Here is a 20466-nt window from a genome sequence, read left to right as displayed (position 1 = left end):
GTGTGGACTAATAAGACCTTTCTTTTCACAGGAATCTTGGTTTATATTTTGTAAAAATTTTAATTAAACAGTTACTTTACATTCACTTTTTTATTATAGCAAGTAGATTAAACACTTCTAAACTTTTCTATTTAAACAGTCATGGACACCTGGGCACTGGAGGTAATGGGCCAACCAGATATCCACACAAAGACACCCACAAAGACATAACAATTACAACACTAAGGGAAATTATTAGAACCAAAACACATATTCCAAAGAACAGGAATCATCTAAAGTGTTAACACCTGTTTTTTTCAAAGTTGTTGATTTTTTTTCAAATGAAGAAACACCAGAAACTTTATTAATCCAGTGAACTCTTATCAGTACAGAGAATGTAAAGGCAAGCAAGTAAGCACAGTACTAGTTAGCTGGAAATGGACTATGACAAACGTGTACAACCAACGTTACATAAAATGTACCCTTTCCTTTTGGAAGCAATAATGTCTTCAGAAACAATAAGTAATTAGTTTCACATTTTCCTTACATATACCTCTAACGAAAGCAAGCTATTACTTACAATTTGGAATCTGCGAAGGATCGAACTAAACACTGGTCCTTTTTCACTGTGACATCATCATTACAGCTGGGAGACACAACCTGAAGTTTCAAATAAAACACTTTAAGAAAAAAAAAAACCACACCCAAAAACCTGATCTTCAAAGGAAAGAAAGACTGACAGCAGTTTTCCTGCTGTCTTCCTGTTTCTTCTATTATAATTTTCAGTCCTGAGAAAAGAAACCTACTCCAATTTATATTACTAAGGCCAAGGGCAAATTTCAAGAAGCAGTTTACCTCAAACTATTAACCTTAGCTGTTATGTACAAGCCAGAAACGTTTGCAATTTCATTTGTAAACTCAAAACTAATCTACTGGGGTGATATCATGGGATCCTGTTCATTCACTCCCATTTTTTTCTCCTGTTCATACAAAACCTGCTTTAACCATCTATTTAGAAAGCCACCAACCCACTTATTTTACACCAGCTTCTGACAGTTGGCATTCAAACTGAGAGGTAAGCAGTAGTTTGGGGTTTTTTGTTTGTTTTGTTTGTTTTTTTTAAGGTGTGGATAATATAAGCCAATGTGGAATCCAGAATATCCTTCCACAGTGGTATCATCTCTAAGTCTAAAAAGGTGATAAAAACACATTTGCAGTATTTGTATTACCACAAACAGAACAAATTTACATTTTGCTCTAGACCATACACTGACAGAAAATGTAAGATGCAGATGGACTTCTGGATCTACCAGGTCTCAGTGGAAGCTGTGCCACTCCATTCAAGTAAGTCAGAAGTTTTACCCCAACAATCAAGATAAGACATTCCTGTTTCTCAGGTAGCAGAGAACAGAACAGGTACGTGGCCTCCAGTAACTTAATCACCTAGTTAGAACCATGTTGTATTAAAATCTGTCATTAGTAAAGTGATATACAACAATCAGAACATGTACAACAATACCACATTTCACATTTTAAACTGAGATACATACAACTGGATGAGTCAGTATTAACTATTCACCCTACATTACACCATAACGTTCTTTCAAGGAAGGGAAGACAACTGGCTTGTGTAGTTAGTTTTGATCCTGGATTCACTGAGGGAAATAAAACCTGAAACTAAGTTAGAAGACTGGAACAGCTACACTCCTTCCAGCTAACCCTGAAGACTCAAAATAAAGGAATTACAGAATATACAGTTAAGTAAATAAAATCTGCAAAAATCAGTGAACTAAACCTGCCTGTAATATGCCAGATTTTTTTTTAAACAAATGCACCTCTAATTGATGATGGAAGACGTGTACTGAGCTTGTCTGACAAGATCAAGAAGTTTACTGAAGAAAGCAACTTCTAATATATATCCATAAACTTTCTTCTGTGTGAAGAGCCTGCAAAGTGTCTACCTTTACAGTACAAGTCTACTTATACTTGAATTTATTTAATATTTATCATCAGCAATGGCAATGAACAGCTGTATTCTATACTGATAGTCAAATAAAAATAATAACCAGCACCTACTGCTAGAGTAACCGGCCATTTATGTAAATGCAATCATGGAAGGAACTGGTATTTCATAAAATTGAAAGTCTAAGGAAAAAGGTAATCATTAAATACAAAACCATAAAAATTCCACTGCAATTAAAATTCATAAATCTAGTTGCTCTTAAATTACCTGGTAGTGCAAGTCCTACCTTATCTTATTTTTAGAAGAAAAATAATTACATACTGATTATTTTCTGGGCAGTTTTGAAAGACTTAAAAGCCATAAAACTAAGTTATACATCAACACTAATCTCTGCTCTCCTACTCTTCACAGTTTCTGTAGAATATTTGTATTTTTACCAAATATGGGCAGCAGGGCTTAGCCTGACTACACCCATAACTTTGCTGTAAAAATTGTTAAGTACACAAACCATCCTATCCAGGAAAACTGCTATATGAACAACTTAGTAAATCAGATTAAACTCTTGTCTAAAAAGATATTAGCAGCATGACACTAGAGATGTCAACATCTTAAGCAACCTACCAAAGCTGGATACCAGTCTGCCTTCTCAGAATTGCAAGTCACACTCACAACTTTGCCAAGCAATTCATCATTGAGACGCCTTTTATCTTCATCCTCTTCTTCACTACTTTCTTCTTCCTTTTCATCTTCAGTACTAAATTATTAAAACATAAAGTATTTTAAAGCTTTTGTCTGAAGTTAGTATTTGAAAGCAGATACAGCTTACAACGAGATCTTTCTTCCTGTTCTGCAAAGCTTCAAAAAAAATATTAGCATTTTAAGAGCTGAAATTGCTTGAGACACACTTAAATATTAAGCACACTTACTTAGTAAGAGGAACTTTGTAGAAATTCTTTCCAAGTAGTAGTATTTTACAACAGCATCATGTTGGAATTGGAGGCATGAATCAGGATTTGATTGTGCACAGACATGAAACAAAGAGAAATGGTCGCTACCCCAGAAATTTAAAAGCACCTTTTTTGCTACTATGTGAAGTGTAAAGAAGATTAAAAATCTTGCATTTCCTGACACACGAGTTCCTATTATACAAAAGAAGCACAAACATTCTTAAGGCTACTACAAGAAAAAAAAAAATCAATTTCATCATACTGCAAACATATGAACACATCTGCATGAACTGAATTACTTAAGTCCGTAAGCTGTGCACACAACTTCAATGGCACTGCAGTTTTAGTAAAGGACACTAAAAGAAAGGAGAGCAACAGAGCACTATCAAAACTCACACAGGAAGAGAAGATCTTCTTCCTCTATTAGACTTCTTCCCAATAACTGGAGTTCCAAAGTGCTCTGGATTGGTTAGTGGCAGTTGATCAAGTGTCTACATAGAAAAAAGAGCGAACAAAATTAGTTTGCAATTTCTTCTTATTATATAAAAAAATACAAATTAACTACTTATTTTTCACTGCATGTCCATCATTGTCTTACCTCACTTTCTGCGAAGTGCCTTTCTCCTTTCAAGCATAATGAAGTTCGTCTCAAGGTCCTTTCATCGCCATCATCAAAAACTAGTATGAAGCCAAGAAAATACATTGCAACAAAATGATTAGATCTCTTTACCAAGCTGACAAAACAAGTTACTATTTATGTCACAATCTAGAGTATTTTCTAAAAAATGACTTTCAAGACCTCCATTTTAATACTTACTTAGTTCATAAGCAAAGTGAAATGTGGTATTCAAGATTCGGTCTACGAACAAGTAAGTTTCCCACAAGAGATTCAAGGCAGCATAAAGTGAGGCCTTTGGATGCAACAGTCTCTGTCTAATTTGACATCCTTCTTATCAATACACTGAACATTTCAAACCATTGCTACTGGCTGTATACCAGTTACTGTTATCTAACAATCTTAGGGTTTGGTTTTGGGGTTTTGGGGGCTTTTTTTTGTTAGGTTGGGTTGGGTTTTTACTCTACCCATTTATTCCTTACTTACGCTACCTTTTAATCTTCCCTCTTGCTACAAACAACCCCACAAAAATACAGATGAATGGAAGGAAGAACAAGTGTGTGACACTTTTTCTTACACTATCAATACTGTGCTACCAACACACTGGGAGTACTGGAAACTTGTAACTGTAAGTGACCAACTTATAAAGGCATACTTAGTAGACATCCTGTCCTCTTAAAACTTGTGTAGGTGAAAGGGAAGTCTCATCACTTTCCATCAATACACAGCTGAAGAACACTTGAATGCTATGAACCTACTGCAACTTTTGCCTAAGAAGTATCTACTCTTTAGCCAGTTTAAATAAAACCTTTTCATGAGAATTTCCTTGGAGAGAAGGAAAGAAAAGTTACTAGTTCCCCCCTGCACTGGTTCAGATCCCACTGTCTGAGCCACGTGTACAGGCCCTTTTCAAAGAGCAGAGACCAGGTGGCTGCAGTCTGGCATTCCAGTAAGGTAAAAGTTTATTTATATGGGGTCAAAGTGCAGAATACTGCTCTATATTTAAATTGATTGAAACACGCTTTGGCCAGTACTGAACTTAGGGGTGGGTGTGGAGTTTCAAGTGTTGTGCATACCAGTATAATAACTTTGGCATACTTCTATTAAAAAAAATAGAATCTCTCAAGCTAGCACGTATATCAAATTTATGCGTATTATTGGCAAAAACACAGATTAGTTGCAGCAAGAAAAGCATTTATTTGTCAAATAACTAAATAGAACAGTCACATTCTCATAATCTTAGATTAAAATCATAGACTGCAATAAATAATGCAATAACTATATAAAAAGGTACGAATACAAATATCATTAAAGTTGATAAGCTAAGCTTTAAGGTTCCTCCATCTTCAGAGCAGAGATACTGCTGTGGTACGCTCCACTACTGAATTATTATAACAGCTTGTAATACTTGTGCACACAAAGCAACTAATTTAACCCCCTCCAAAAACCTAGTATTTCAAGAACAGCAGATACTTATATGCCTAATTAGCTATACTAGTTAACAATAATTTCAAAACTTTAAAAATATAAATACCAGTAAGACCTGTCAACTCCAATACCAGTAAGTTACTCTGAAAATCTTCTAGTTTAGCTTAAAGCTCAAGGAAGCCACCACTGTGACACTTCACACTAACTGGGAAAACAAAGTATGAGCTCTTCCCCTCTGCATTGCTAACTCAGCATTGGTATCCATTGATCAGTTAAGTGCAAACACCAGAGCACTCAAAGTGATCCTGAAGTTCAGCACTGTCACAGATTTACATTAACAACAACAAAAAAATCTGTGCCACCCTTTAGAAGTTTAAGTTCATTACCCACTCCAAATGTGCCACTCCTCAGCTCTCTGTACACTTTGATAACAATATTTCATTGGCACGTTTTTAAGTTTTAGAGCGGTTTGGTTGGTTGGGATTTTCTTTTTTGTTTTGTTTGTTTTTCAAGTGTTCTGTGCACTCAACAATGTGTGCCATTTCTCATTGCTCTGAAGAGACTTAAAAGCAGGTTACAATCATCCTTTGTCAAAACACATTCAGAACTAAAGTCAAAGTACTAATTTTCCACAAATAATCATTTCAGGGGACAAATGGCTGGTGATTAACAACAGGTAACTATTGAAAAAAGCAAACAGAACCTGATACTTGATAGTGAGTAAGTAATTAAAAACCCATCAGTCTAGTTTATCTCCAATTTTGGAAGCTCTACCTATATAATTAAAACTAGTATGGTACAGGAAGAAATCAAGCAAACCATTCATAAATCAGATTACACATCATTTTTTCATCCCTAAAAGATAAACGTCTTATCAATACTGGCCATTAAGTAAAACATACTAGTAAACCACACTGCTCTAAATTATGACACACAAGGAAATTCTGACAATTAAGAACTGTGTCAGATATTCTGCTTTCCTCAATTACAACAAACACTGAAGTTAACTTACAACTTTGAAAAATCACAAAATTAGATATTCCCTACCAATATGAGGTAATTATGGATTGCAAAATGCAACTGCACAAGTGTCAATTTCATAAATTTGTATTTCATTTCTATGGGCAAAACAACATAGAAGAAAAAATAATTAATGCTGAATACTCAAGTCTTCCTAATTGCCCCTCAGACCTGGAGACAATGAAAGCATGAGTATGCTTTCAGAGCCTGGCAGTCATGCTTTCAGCTCTGTTCCCAGCTTCATACCTGAATGGAAACTAGTCTATCCCATGCCTCAAAAACAGCCCTCTTCCTACAAGCCTTTTCCTGCCATTGCTCTTTGTTTTCTCCAGTTGAAGGTACAGAACTGGCCTGATCTCTAAAAGCTGCTTGTCCTTTGACACAGAGGGAAAAAATGCCAGGCCAGTCTGCATTCCCCAAATGGACTACAAAAAAAGAAAACAAAAAAAACCCCAAAGCCTCTTCTAAAGCCCCTCTCCCACCCCTAAAAGGAAAGTCACTCTTTCCAGAAGGATTGAGTACTTGCTTCCATATGAGAGGCAATTTTCACACAACTTCAGGAGAGGAAGGCAGAGAATCACTAATTTTCAGACCTCCTTCTTGAACTGCAGCAGGCGTAAGACTCAGCATAACCATTAAATAAAAATGTAGAAAAATTTCTGTTAAGCAGCCATGTGAGTGTCCCACCTGGGGAAAAGGAAGTGCATGGCAGAGTGCAAGGGTGCATGATTCAAAGTAATCAAGTCCAATATTCCATTTTACCTTGATAATTTTCTTCCAGGACTGAAGTTTCTCTCCCTCTCACCCCTCACTCAGGTTAAAAGAATAGATAAAGTCAACATATCCAGCCCTAAGGAGTCTCACATAAATATATGTAAATACATATATACACACACAAATGAAAAAAACAGAAAGTTTTTATCATCTGTGTGTAACTACCCCTACAGACATCACCTGCTCAATATAAAAAATGCTTTTAGACAACAATGAAAACTAGGTGGTGTTATATAGAAGGAAATACTACAGCATTATCATTACTTAAAAAGACTTTGCCTTTTTAAAATGATGAACAGAAATGTGGCGGTTACCTTTAATTTTCTGTCTTGATGTGGACTAGTAGCGGAAGAGGTAGAAGGACCATGCAGGGCAGAAACAGAAGGCACTAATATTTTTGGTATTTTGAAGTCATTTAACTGCTTCAAGGATAAACTGAAACTTTCTTTGACAACATTAGAGTTTTTAGATATACAAGAAATTGCCTGCTCATTCTACAATAATTTATGTTGTGGACATGTGCAAGAGCACCTGCAACTGACAGCACAGCTGCACAACTTTGAGCAAAACAACATTTTTGCAGAACAACAAAATGTGTATGTAACAGAACAACATAATAAGAAAGATTTCCTTGGCTAAATTAGTGATTGATGTAAAGTGTCAACGGAGAAAGGACAGCACCATTTTACACATGAAAATATGAACTATCTGAATTACTAAAGTGAGGCCAATTAGGAAGTCTCTCCAATTAATCACAACGCATGAAATATTTATTAAACTTTTTATATATTAATATTCTTATTATATTAAACTTTTTTCTCTTCTAGGGAAAATACTTGTTTGTGCCTTACTGTAAGGGTAATCAGAAACATACATTGATAGCCTCAGCACCTTTAAAAATACATACCTTTCCTAAACAAAGTAAGCCTTGTGGTTTCCAACTCACTTCGAAGAAAAACCTACCACTAAAGTACTATTACTGCCACCCTATGCATGACTTTTTAATGCTAGTCCCAGAGGCTTTAAGAGACTGTCTTTTCAATGCACAGCATCATATATTACGGTTTTCATAAACATAAGCAGTAAGGCAGACAGAACATTTCAATGCTATGCAATACTTCGATGCTATGATAGCAGTCATGTCAGAATAATGTAATACACTTTAAGCTGCAAATTCATTCCTCTTTTTAAGCTCATCCAGAAGTAAGACTGTTTAGTTAAAATGCCTAGCACTAACAGACAAATTAAAAACTTAATGTTAATGTTGAATAACTTGCACTAATTAATCATTCCTTAAATAGGTTTTTGTTACAATCCCAAATTCTCCAACAGCAGAAATTCTAGAGGTTGTATTCCATAAGGAGGAATTTAGTGAACGTTATCAGTTGCGTTGAAGAGGAAGGAAACAGAAGACACAGAGGTATCTCCCCATACACATGTAAGGCAGTCATCAAGAGATGTGTTTGAAGTGCCACAATATTCACCTTAGAAGAGGAATTTACAAACCTGCCCCTTCCAAAGAAACACGTTATGAAAAAGCAGAAGCCCTTTAAGTTCAACCATTGCCTCATTTTGGGGTGGCTACATACTTGTTGGGGAAACAGTGTACCAGCTGACTGCTTCAGTAAATACTTCTGGAAAGAGAATGACACATGTGAGCCAGGAACCTACATACTAGTATTTAAGATGAGCCAATATAACTAAGTAGGAATGACAGAAAGAAAAGCAATGTTTCTGCTGGCCAGGACCTTTCTTCCAAATATACTGCTTAATGACGAATACTGACAGAAGGGGGAAAAACCATGACTAAGCAGTACAACCTGGAGCCACAGTCTCTATTACAATGCTTATTCTAGTCCCAAGAATGGAGTTCAATATGCTCCATCCAAAGCATATTTAAACAGTGAAAGGAAAATGGAGATTTTCAGAATGTTACTGCACCCCAGTTGATAATAACAGGGAAGAAACAGAATTGATTTTTATTCTGTTTGTGGAAGCCTAGGCAAGCCCATGCTATGACAGAAAAAGAAAATGAAGCCTCCTGGTGGGAATCAATGCAATAGTTCTCAAAATATAGGAAAAAAGTTCTCTTGATTAAAAGTTGAGTACCTCAAAAACACATTATACAATGGAAGTGCAACTTTCAACTCACTCTTGAAGAGCAGCTATCTTCCAAGGTATCTTCTGTTCCCTACCTGTAGCAGGCCTGTGTATGCCATTAACAAAATCAATACTAACCCTGCCCTCACAAAAATGCAGTCTCAACACCAATTTATTTATATAAGAAATATTAACAAGTCGACTAATCAAAATCTTTTTTAGGAACAGTGAAGAAACTTGCCACAAAGTACTGCAGATCAGTTTAACATCTTGTTTTTATAAATATTCCTATGATTTAAAAAAAAAAAAAAAAAGAAAAAAAAAGAAAAGAGAACATAGCAAGATGCTAGCAGTAACATCCTCATAATAGTTACGATATTACTTACAGACAGTGCAATCAGTAATACCAGAACAAGGCAGTCCTGTAACAGACAAGTAAATAAGGAAACCAACTCTCAAGGCTGCATCTGCTGGCTAACTTCAAATCCAACAGAGCCGGCAGCCTGTTGAAGATTTCTGCCTAAATAGGTGCCCATCTTATTGTTGCTGCCCAAAGGATGAGATTCTATGCTGCGCAGCAAGTAAACAATTCTTTCTCATTTCACAACCTATTCAGAAACTTTTAAATCTACCAAGACAAAGTATGTACCAAGAAGTAAAAACTGCTCCAGTGTCACTATGTACAATTAATTATTTTCACTATCTGCCTGACAAAGCAGTAACTTGTGAACTACCAGAGATGCCCTCTACGAATCTCTAGATGATTGTGTTCAAGTTTTGCAGATTTTTGTTTTTCAGCTGTGGAAAAAATATAGAAAGTACCAAGAGTCATGCACTACTTGTTGAATGACCCTGTAGACAAGGATTGTACTAACTATGGATTCATCACTGTCAAAGGGCTTATGAGCAAGATACTGCAGTTTATTGTGTTACTGGAGAGACTACAGAACTCAATTAAACAAACAAACAAACAAAAATTCTAAATAAGCTTCAGTTCTTCCACGGAAATGTATATGAAATATCACTGAAAACACAGAAGTGCAACCTTCCGAGTCTACTCATAGAAGACCGTCGCCTTACAAAGAAAAATCTACTGTCTGAAATTGCTTTTTTCTGAGATGTTACAGTAATCCTACTATTGTTACATATGAAGAGATTACAGAAAAAATTCTACCTCCCTGCTTTCCCTACAGGATTGTTTGTACACAGCATTTAATTTTCTTTTAACAGGCTACATTGCAACAAAGGTGAGTGTATAACCAAAGGCTCTTTCCAGTTGATCTGTAACAAGGATCAGTTAACACACTTTTTCACCACCCCATCTGCTCCTCTACCCGCACATTGCCTAAACTCATGTGACTACAAAATGTGGCACTATTCTTTTTTTTCCAAATTCTCCAGAAAGCAACCAACACAGCTACTGCACAGTTTCTATGTGCCATAGGTGCACTTAACAGTATGTCTGACTCAAGGCAAATACAGGGTGGGGTTTCCTCAAAATTCACCCAAGTAACATTTTGAAGACTGAAAGAACGTATTTATGGTGGATCAGGGCGGTTTAGAGCATCAGTGAAGTGGGGGCAAGTGGACAGTTCCCCTGCTGCACCTGTGGTTTTGGATTCCTGGATGACACATGCATAGCCGGAAGATGAAGTGATGCTTCTGCGATGTAGAACTCAACAGGATACTGGGAAGAACTGGTCAAACCAGCTACGCAGACATGACTAGTGCCTTGCACATACTACAGAATGTGTGCTGTTCAAGTTATAAAAAGACAAACCAATAAGCCTCTGGCATGGATGAAAACAACTGACTGAAATGACACTGATAGCTTTTAGCAATCTTCACGCAGGAGTAAGACACGTTAGGCACTTAAAGTTGTACTGGAACCAAGTCAATTTTTCCTGTTAGATATCTCCACAAAGCATCAGAAGAGGAAAACTTTTAAAAATAGGAAAATGTGACTATAAATAGCTCCTGTGAGCAACCCTACTCCTGAGAGTCCTAGGACATCACTGTTGGTTCATTTTCTGATATTCTTAGAATTATGAATCGGAATTTTCAAAACCCATGCAACACGAAAGAAGATTAGAAACAAATACTTAATACCTTTCATTTCTGTCACCTACCCTCCTAAACGCAGTACGTCAGAGCGATGCAACTGGTGGCTGTTCATTTCCAGAACAATTCAAGCCAACTACCCAAAACTTCACTCGCACAGGAATGAGCACTCAGGTATGTAACTCCTCTCAGCACACACTCACACAGCACTCCCTGCAAACTGCCACAGTGACTACATGAGAGGAGGAAGTTACCACCACGTGAGGCCGGAGAGCAGCACAAGCAGAGGTATGGGGCTCTCAGAGGTGTCTCAGAAGTGGGTGTCTGGCTTACAGCACAGCCAAAATTGGGCCATGTTGATGTGTATCACCATACTAGAGCCAAAAAGAAAAAAACGCTGTTGGCTTTGCAGACTCATGCAGTGTTGAAAAGAATGAGAAAAATAAATTCTTTAGTATTTATGTTAAAATATTCTGCCATTTCATGATAACTCCTTTTCAAAGGAGAAAAGATACGTCTTCTCTTATATAAAAGTAGCAGATGAAGCCTGAAAGCCATAATTCTCAGAAAATGCGGATTCATGTTCCCTTTCACTCTGAACAGTATATAAAGCTCTACTGCAGACAGCAAGGCCGGCTAGAAACTGCAAGTACCTCTCACTGTTTTGTTTTTTTTTTTTGTCCCCAATTCCTACTCACTTCAGAGGAAAAATTACGCAATGTTAATACATCTTTCTCTTTGTCCCTTCAGAAAAATTTTCCCATGATTTTATCTAGCAAAATACAGGGCACAAGGCTCAGTGTCTGTGTTCTGTTTTTTTTATTTTGCTCAACCATACCTTGTAGGTATGGCTAAATTACATGCACTTAACAAGATCTAAGCACATACAGATTATTGACCTGAGTTTTGTCAAAAGAGAGATGACACTGTCATTTTGACGGGGCAATAAAAAAGGCCAGCCATCCTAAAAGCAACTCTTTGGATGCTTGCTGAACTGAAATACTGTTTCTCACTTTTATATAGACATTACATCACTTTAGTTCTGTACAGAAGTGATACAAAAGTGTTTCCTTAAAGAACATATACATAAGTATTTCTGTTTTCTGAAATTCTGGTAGTGCTTGTAAGAGAGAGAATGTGAAAGAAGGAAAATACAACTACACACTTTGTAAGGTGTGGTCTGAGCTGTGGTTTTCTTTTGTTTTTTAATCATTTGAGACATTATTTCAGCATTTACCTGAAGCATTTTACAAGTTAACAGAGAATCAGGTGGATGGTACACTAAGTAAGCCATAATTAAAACCTGGCTCAGCTGAAAGTAGATCTGATAGACCATTCTAATGCTATGCAATTATCACCTAGCAATATACTCAGCACTTCAAAAGCATCAATGCATCATTTTAAAATTTGTAAATTAAGTAAGTTAATTTTAAATAATTGCATTTAAAAGATTAAAACATCACAAAATCAGGGAATCATTTAGGTTGGAAAAGACCTTTAAGATCTTTAACCCAGCCATTTGTTATCCAAAGAACTTAAACTGCTGTTAGTGTCATGCCACTTTAGATTCCATTGAGCAGATGAGGGCTGACTTGTACAATGCCATTTCCAGATATTGTTAAAAACTTTCACTCCAAACAGCTTTTGTTTCTTTACCCACTTATACTGAAAAGCTGAATTTCAAAGGTGATTTCAAAATTATTTCCAAATCACAGATGAAAATTTCAACATGACTAAATGGCTACAGTAACATCGTTGTTATAAAAAAGTAAGTGGAAAAAGTGATTCCATGGCAGCTGCAATAAAAATAAATCCTTATTTATTTTGGGTACATGAACACCACTAATAGGCAGGAGTTACTGTTAAAGTAAGACTTAACTGCTTGTCATTGTGGCTCTTTCGTTATGCTGGTGGCAAAGTATCCTACTACAGCAAACTCAACATAGCATTTCTACTGGTTCACCTTACTGAACACAAAGGAAAGTTGTTTCAGCAGACTTTATTAATTCTTTAGATACTTATCTGAAACAGAGAGCCTGATTTGCAAAAGCGAACATCGTTACTTCTCACAAGACAGGCATGCAGTTTGTTTTGGTGGATTTTTTCAGGTATTTGTACTTAATACTTTGAAATTTTTTGTCTATATATGTTACTGGCTTCCCCATCCATATCAGTCTACTTTTAGATCACTGAGAAAGAGATGCTACATCATACAGAAAATATATAGTACAGGAAAAGCATGTACTACTGATACGCAGGCTTTCCCTTATACTTTCCATCTCAAGCCTGACCACACTGAGCCACACATTCTAGAAACCTGAAGTCTGTTTGATCCACTTCCCTTTCAACTCTAGCTCTGACTGAATCAGTCAGTAAGAGTGCCAAGTAGTACAGCCCACCATCTATTAAAAAGGAACCAATTCAACTCTGCTTCACAGCAACATAAACACACACCTAGTATCTACCCAAAACTTCCTACAAAGATACAATGGAAGCAGCAAGCAAAAGATAAAGCTTACTTTTCATACCCCAGTGTTTCTGTACTCGACCTAGAACAGTTTCCCAATTTTAAAAGTAAAATTACCATTTTCTTAATGACATGAACTTCATGATCTGCTTGCTTTGGTCAATGTTACCTGTGCTTTCAAAATCAATAAGCACATCAACACAGACAACTCACAAAAACGTTCCTAAGTAGTATATACAATTCTAACATGTTAGAATTGCATTTTTTATAGTCATAGGTATATATACTCTACTTACCATATTACAGCACTGTGCATTTAACTTGCCGTAAGATTACTTAAAACCCACCCACACCCCCAGCTCCAAATTTTTACAAAACCCTAGCAGTCTTAATACATTTGCATATGGAAACCTGATGAGTTTATTTTCCCTATTCTGCCTGTCAAAACATATTTTTTTGGAAAATAAAATTACAATAATAAATTAATCCATTGGTTCAAGTTTCTGAGGAACTGTGCTTTAATAAATTTATAAAGTAAGAATCACAGCATGCATGATTCATCTCTTACATTACTGGGGAGAGTTCAACAACTTGTTAAATCTAAACAAAACTCCACTAATACAGGGCAGAGCTTGTATTACTGTTCAAATTACCAGTTCATCAAGTAAAGATTTTTGGCAGAAGTGTACCTGCTCAGGGAGAGAAAAGAAAAAACAGACAAAACTCATCCCCAAAACAGGGGATTTCAAGTTCATTTATCAAATGTAAGAAGACAAATATGTTTGTTTTATCAAGTAATAGAGTGTAAAGCCTTTTTTAACCACTGGAGCAGGTGTATATAGGGTTAGTTTACTGATGTAAATCTTCTGGTCAAAATTCAAACAGAATTAGCTAAAAATACTATTTTAAAACAAGAGTTTTAAAATGGAAACACTAATTCATAAACCATGAAATTATCGGTGCAAGGCTATTTCTTATCTCTTCTGTATCAGGATGGTGAATCTCTAAGTCAAAGCAGAGTTGGACAAAGCAGACAAATCTATGACAAAGCAGAGCTGGAGGTCCAGTGTTCTTCATTGAGTATGTCACATCATAATACTAAACCAAGCAGATTTTAAATCTGCACTCGAGTATAATCCTGCAAATAACAAGTGTGCTTTGTGAAGTGGTAAGTCAACCTGCTTGTATTTAAAGCATGCAGTAACAATAACAATCATAAAATGATAAAATCTTACAATTTATCTGCAATGAGAGCCTTACCGTCATTCCACCAAAGACAACATAACCTCACCTACTGCAATGGAAATGCTGGATTACTGAAAATGTCTTCTTCATACCTTAAAAAAGGGGTTATTGAATCAAAATAATTGACTGTTCATGGGACAGAGGACTCCTCAAGAGAGTATGAAGAATATGAAGTAAAGCTGAATATGTCTGGCATCAAGGCAGCTAGTAAGAGACAGTTTAAATTTACGGGTACTAATCTCAAAAGCAATGCTGAAGAGTAGCATGTACAGGACAATTCAGTGGAGAATGTTCCCTTGTTCCCTCCATACTACTATTAGTGAATGTAATGCTCCACTGCTATAAGAAAGTTGGGGAAAAAAGGACAGGTGCTTGCAAAGCTCTCCGATTCAAATACTGTGGGTTTTCGTTTGCTTATCTTGTATTACTTGAATGTTGGTGGGGTGCTGCTTCAGAAAAAACTAGATCAGAATGACCATTTAATTATTCAAAATAAATAAAACTTATCTTGTAATGAATTCTTGTTCAACTCTGAAATTTTGCTGACCTGGCATTCTGAGGTATCTATTTCAATAATTGAAAAGCGCTTGAGCCTCCAACATGAGAAGCAGTTTTCTATTTCACTTTAGATATAATCATTATTCGTAAATTATTTTAAAGCAAACAGTTATTCACATTATAAATGAATCTTCCCTCTTTTTAAGGAGTAAAGTGCCAATTATTTTCCTAAAAAAACAGATACGGTCTTCTGTTCTTTCATACAAAACCTGACCCTCAACCCTACATAAAACAACAGGAATAACTTCAGAATGCTCAGTGGTACTACCAACAGGGGTTTGTGTGTATGGGATTGCGTATAGTGGAAGAAGGCTTGCATTTCAGTCATTCATTACATGCCACAGATTTTCAGCTAGAAGTGCAATTATAAGGTTTATGTCTTAAAATCCGCAAAAGTTATTCTGAATTCCAGCAAGTGAAACTTCCATCAGAATACATACACTGTGCCAAATAAAACACCGATTGTTCAGGCCTGCAACTACCTGTGCAACAGCTTCACTGAGCATCAAATAATTATCATTCCATTTTAAATGGAAAAGGAAACAAGACCTGGAAGACTTAAAAAATTCCCCTCCAAAATCTATCTCAGATCTTGCACTACAAGATATAATTACTTACATTATTACTGAAAATCAGAAATATATTGTTCAAATATTACAGACTATAAACGAAAGCATGTGGCTACTCACCTACAGTATACCAGCTAGCGTCTGTCAACTTGCTGATAACACCTTCTTGAAAGGATCCATCGGGCATTTTGGTTTCAACCATTGCACCAACCTGCAAAAAGGAGTATCTCAAGGTTACATGTTAACTCATATAATGGGGAAAAACACATGTAGGCATTAATTCACCCAGCAAGCTAGATTTATTTGTTTAAAGACTCATGTTACTTTTCAAAATTTAGTTACTTAGCTGGTAAGAACAAAGGTCCTGAAGTATGAAGGCTGAACTGTAAGTAGACAGTAAAGCAGTACTAAACTCAGAACAGCTCATTTCAACAGGACTTACATCATCACAAGTAATAATAGAAGGCCAATTGGAAAAATGGAAATATTCAAAGTAATTATTACTTTATTACTGATATGCATGCAATTATGACTATTTATTATACTTTAAACATTATTATACTGTCCATTAGACGAGAATTGTAGTAGCAGCCTACAAAAACGCATTGATATTCTTGAAGGTAGCTACAGAGAAAAGACATACAAAAAAGATGACCTCCTCTACAGCGCTCTGTTTGTGTTCAGTGTTTTATAATGTGGCTAGGTATTTTAGCAGACAACTGTTAAATATAAAAATATAAATCAGCACATGTTTTTATATAGAACGCATCAACTGTTTTCAAACGTAGTTAGAGAAACTGTATTTACTATTGTCTAACAGGCTTAAACTTAGCTTTGCCATCAAGCTCTTAATTACTTTTAAGAACTTTTGAAGTTTCATTACCTGTAAGTTTTGTATCTTGTAAGAAGACACAAAAATCACTGTTCATGCAAAACTGTTTGCATATGAAGTATGCTCCATGGAGAAGCGTAAAGAGCCTCTAAAAGCTACTGAAGACTACTCAGAATCAATCTGATCTAAAGTGATGAGCCTTCTTTGATTTAAAATCTGTAGAACAGCTATCCCCTTAAACAGTATCAGAATTTAGAATTTTACAAATAAATTAACGTGTTTACAAAAAAAAAAAGTCATGCAATATACATACTCTTAGAGGTCCTTTCACTTGGTCATCTTGCACTAACTGAGTTGAGTTATCACCCTTCAGGACCACCTGCAAGATATTAATTAACTTTTTAATATGTATCTTACTTTTAATAGCATAGAAAAAGTGTATGAAACTGTATCTATAATAATAATAATAATAATCCTCATTTGGAAAATAAATCTTTAACCATCAGATGGACTCAAACATTATTGAATGCAAAACACCTGACATGGACAATTTCACTGACAGGAAGCCCCAAGTCTAAGACTTAATATTAAATCTGAAGCATCATAAAGAGCAGGGCAAATCGAACATCAGCCATTCCAAGGTAAAGAAAATATGTTTTGATGTGAGCCTGGATATTGATAAAATCCAGGGTATACCTGGAATTTGGCTTCCAGATCAGAAGGGTTTTTTTCCTCTCTCTTTCAGCTGTAGCACTTTATTGACAACACTGAGTACTAAACTACAACTGCAATAAGTTCTCCTTATTAAATGTGTGTCAAAAGATCGCAAACTGACCACAATACCACCATTTCTCCTACCTTGAGCAAAAGAATTTTTTTGTATGGTAAGGAGGTGAAATACTGCAAGCATAGTGACAACAAGCATCAGTTACAGTGTAAGTAAACTACGCTTCTCCCTTTAAAATCCTACTTTTGAGAAGGTAACACTGATGAGACAGAGTGAATGTCAGCCCATGCAATTTCAATCCCTGAGTTTGCAGAGACAGTTTAGAAACATAAAAGATGACAATTTAGATGTCAACACTGGTAACCGTTTCACTACCATTTGCTATAGCAAACACACCCATCGTGTTTCTACTAAAAAAATCCAGAATTCCTCTTTTTTTTCAGTAATCAAAAGCTCCAGGAACCTCCTTGCCACCTAATAAAGAAGTCCAGTTTCCTGGCTTCCCCAGTTATCCCCCCAAACCATAGTTTACACTATAGCTGTATTTATTTATATATGTAACACTAGCAGCATGATGAAATAGCATTGGTATTAACACACACTCAGGTTAACAATGCACTTTATGCAATTTTTCTTTTAACATTTCCTATTAGCATTGAGATGAATACAGGTTGTCCTGCTACTCAGAAAAAGACTACTGGACTTTTTGGACACTCTGCACTCCTGGCAAGCATGCTGGGGTGTGCCTACAGGCTCCTAATTAGTGTATCAGGCCTAGCTTCTTAAAACTTCAGTTGTTACAATATAACTGACGTACAGTGACAGGAATTTCCACCAAGACACAGCAGCCTCGTATACTCCAAATCTTCCCATGGAGCAATAAACCGTATGATTCTAATGAGAAAAGGAAACTCACACCTACTAACAGCCTAAATACTCTATCAGACCAAAAACACAGATACAAAATTAAGGATGTCAGACCAGGAAGGGCAGCACACTGCTTCCTTCAGAGCTTCTCATTAACACAGATTTCAAAGAACATCACAAATGTCTATTTCTGCTCTATAAAGAACAGCGGAAAAGACTCCAATATCTGAACTGTGGTTTAGTGGTTCTTTTCCTATTCATGAAAAGCACTCTGATAAATTTGTATGCTCTATATATTTAACTGAAGAGACTTGATAGCCTGTTCTACTTGATCTAAGCATTAAAGCACATGAAAACTTGGATGTGTAGTTCTAAAAAGCAGCTTTCATCTCTATTTGTCAGGAGTTTGGGGGTCACTAATACCTTATTTACATATCCTGGACAGCAAACAAGAAAGTAGGAAGTGGGAAGATTTTGACAAAACAAAGCAGAACAACAACTCCTGTATTTACTTGGATTTCTTAACTTTTATTTAACTAAGTTTTACTTTGGTTTTCCCATAGTAGCATTTACAACACTACTGCAACACCAAAATAATTACTTTCTTTTTTGATTGTTTTGGCATAAGACCTATGAACCAAAGGAATACTACGTGCCAGTGCTGTGTCTGTGTAGAAACTCGGCTACAGCCAGAGCATGCCATTTTTGAACCAACAGTAAGATGTGCAAAACTTAACAAAAAAATGTTACCCTGGACAGTTCTGAAATCTGGTCTGAGAAACTAATTATTGACATCTTTTTTCCTGTTATGTTGATTTATTTTGGCATTGCCTTTTAAATTCCAAGCTATAAAACTGAGAATGTCAGCTGGAATAAAATGGAACTTCTGCTTCTGAAGAGGCTGCTCTTATTCCTTATTATTCATGTAAAGCCATAATTCTCTATTTGTGACATCAAAACTTGACTGCTGTGAAACTGATGCATTAGCAAACAGAAGGCAACCATAATCAGGAAAAAAGCAGCAAGAACAGGTAAACTGAAAGTTCATTCTTGTTCATAAAAAACCAACATCTCTCCTCAAAAAGAACAAAAACCCAAACAAAAACCACCCCAAACCCAACACCAAAATATGAAAAACAACATTCAAGCATCCTTTAAAATCGATACTGAAGTGATGAACATTTCCTCATCTTCAGGACTAGGATCTTCTCTGACAGCCCTTTCAACACAATGCTTTAATAAAATGAGCAACAACCACAGTGTACTACCTTGACTTTCACAAGCCTTTTCACTGTCTTAATCTTTGCCTCACAGAAGGCACCACGGTACTTGGCACTGACATCAGTTCCCACTGTCAGGTAGGCAGGCTCATCTGCTGCCTATTAAGAAACAGAAAATAAAAGCAAAGTTTAGTTCTTCATATTTATTTTTTTAGCTGCATCGTTATGTATTTTATTTCACATCTTAACTTTTAGACCTATTAACTTTTAAGTGATAAGCAGTGTCTGTACTTGGAATGGCAATCACACTGCTCTTTAAAAGGAAACAGAAAACAAAAAAAACATCAAAGAAGTTATAAGTTTTGTTTTGCCAGTGATATTGACATGCCCTCATCCACCCCACCCCCCATTTTGTCACCCTAATTACCCTCCCAGAAATGTCTTTGAGGCTATTGAACTGATATTTGGAACATCTTATAAAAATGGTAAAAATGTATAGGAGTGACTATTAATTCAAGTCATTCCTATACAGCATACAAAAGGAAAATATTTGAACTGCAAAAAGGCAGGATAAAAGAGTTGTACTTTTTTCAGCTACAGGCAACCCAGTAACACTGATTATTTAAAACATCTGAGATTGCCATCAACCTGATACTTACCATTAAGTCTATAATATTCTCTATATAGGAGAAATTTGCTGTAATTTTCAAACTGTTGTTAAACTAGGATTTTTCTTTCCTAAAATGCCTTTATCAAAACTTAATTACTCATGCATTTTACGAAAGAGAAGTATTTCTCATCAGTTTTCCTTATTCTGGACTTCATGACTCAACATGTCACTTTATTGTGCCTGTAGCAACTGATAAACAAGGACAAAATTACCATGTCGAAAATGTCCATCAAGAAGAAAATTGGCGCATAATACAACTTTTTCTGTTGCTGTTTTTTTTTTTAAAAAGTGTTACTATTTCTTCAACTGCGAAAGCAAAAAAAGAACTTTTTCTTTTGTAAATTATACTGCAATTGTTAAGCCTTTGCACTCAAAAAACTGGCAACAGCTAAGGCGGGACAAAAGCTGTGGTTTTGCAACTTG

The 20466-nt window shown here is 35.9% G+C and overlaps 1 protein-coding gene across 1 annotated transcript in view; it reads right to left on the bottom strand.

Moving 5' to 3' along the window:
* The window catches only part of ARID4A (AT-rich interaction domain 4A), a 50550-nt gene that overhangs the window by 28641 nt on the left and 1443 nt on the right, over positions 1-20466 (bottom strand). Inside the window, exons 3-9 of the mRNA XM_055790246.1 lie at positions 19422-19532; positions 16873-16938; positions 15848-15938; positions 3488-3567; positions 3286-3380; positions 2564-2696; positions 560-639 (exon numbers count right to left, since the gene is read on the bottom strand). Coding sequence (XP_055646221.1) covers positions 560-639; positions 2564-2696; positions 3286-3380; positions 3488-3567; positions 15848-15938; positions 16873-16938; positions 19422-19532 — 656 coding nt within the window. The remainder of the gene's footprint in view (positions 1-559; positions 640-2563; positions 2697-3285; positions 3381-3487; positions 3568-15847; positions 15939-16872; positions 16939-19421; positions 19533-20466) is intronic.

The sequence above is a fragment of the Falco peregrinus genome, chromosome 1 (genome assembly GCF_023634155.1).
Source record: "Falco peregrinus isolate bFalPer1 chromosome 1, bFalPer1.pri, whole genome shotgun sequence".
Classification (NCBI taxonomy): Eukaryota; Metazoa; Chordata; class Aves; order Falconiformes; family Falconidae; genus Falco; species Falco peregrinus.
The sequence above is the reverse complement of the archived record's forward strand: the minus strand, read 5'-3'. Positions and strand labels throughout refer to the sequence as shown.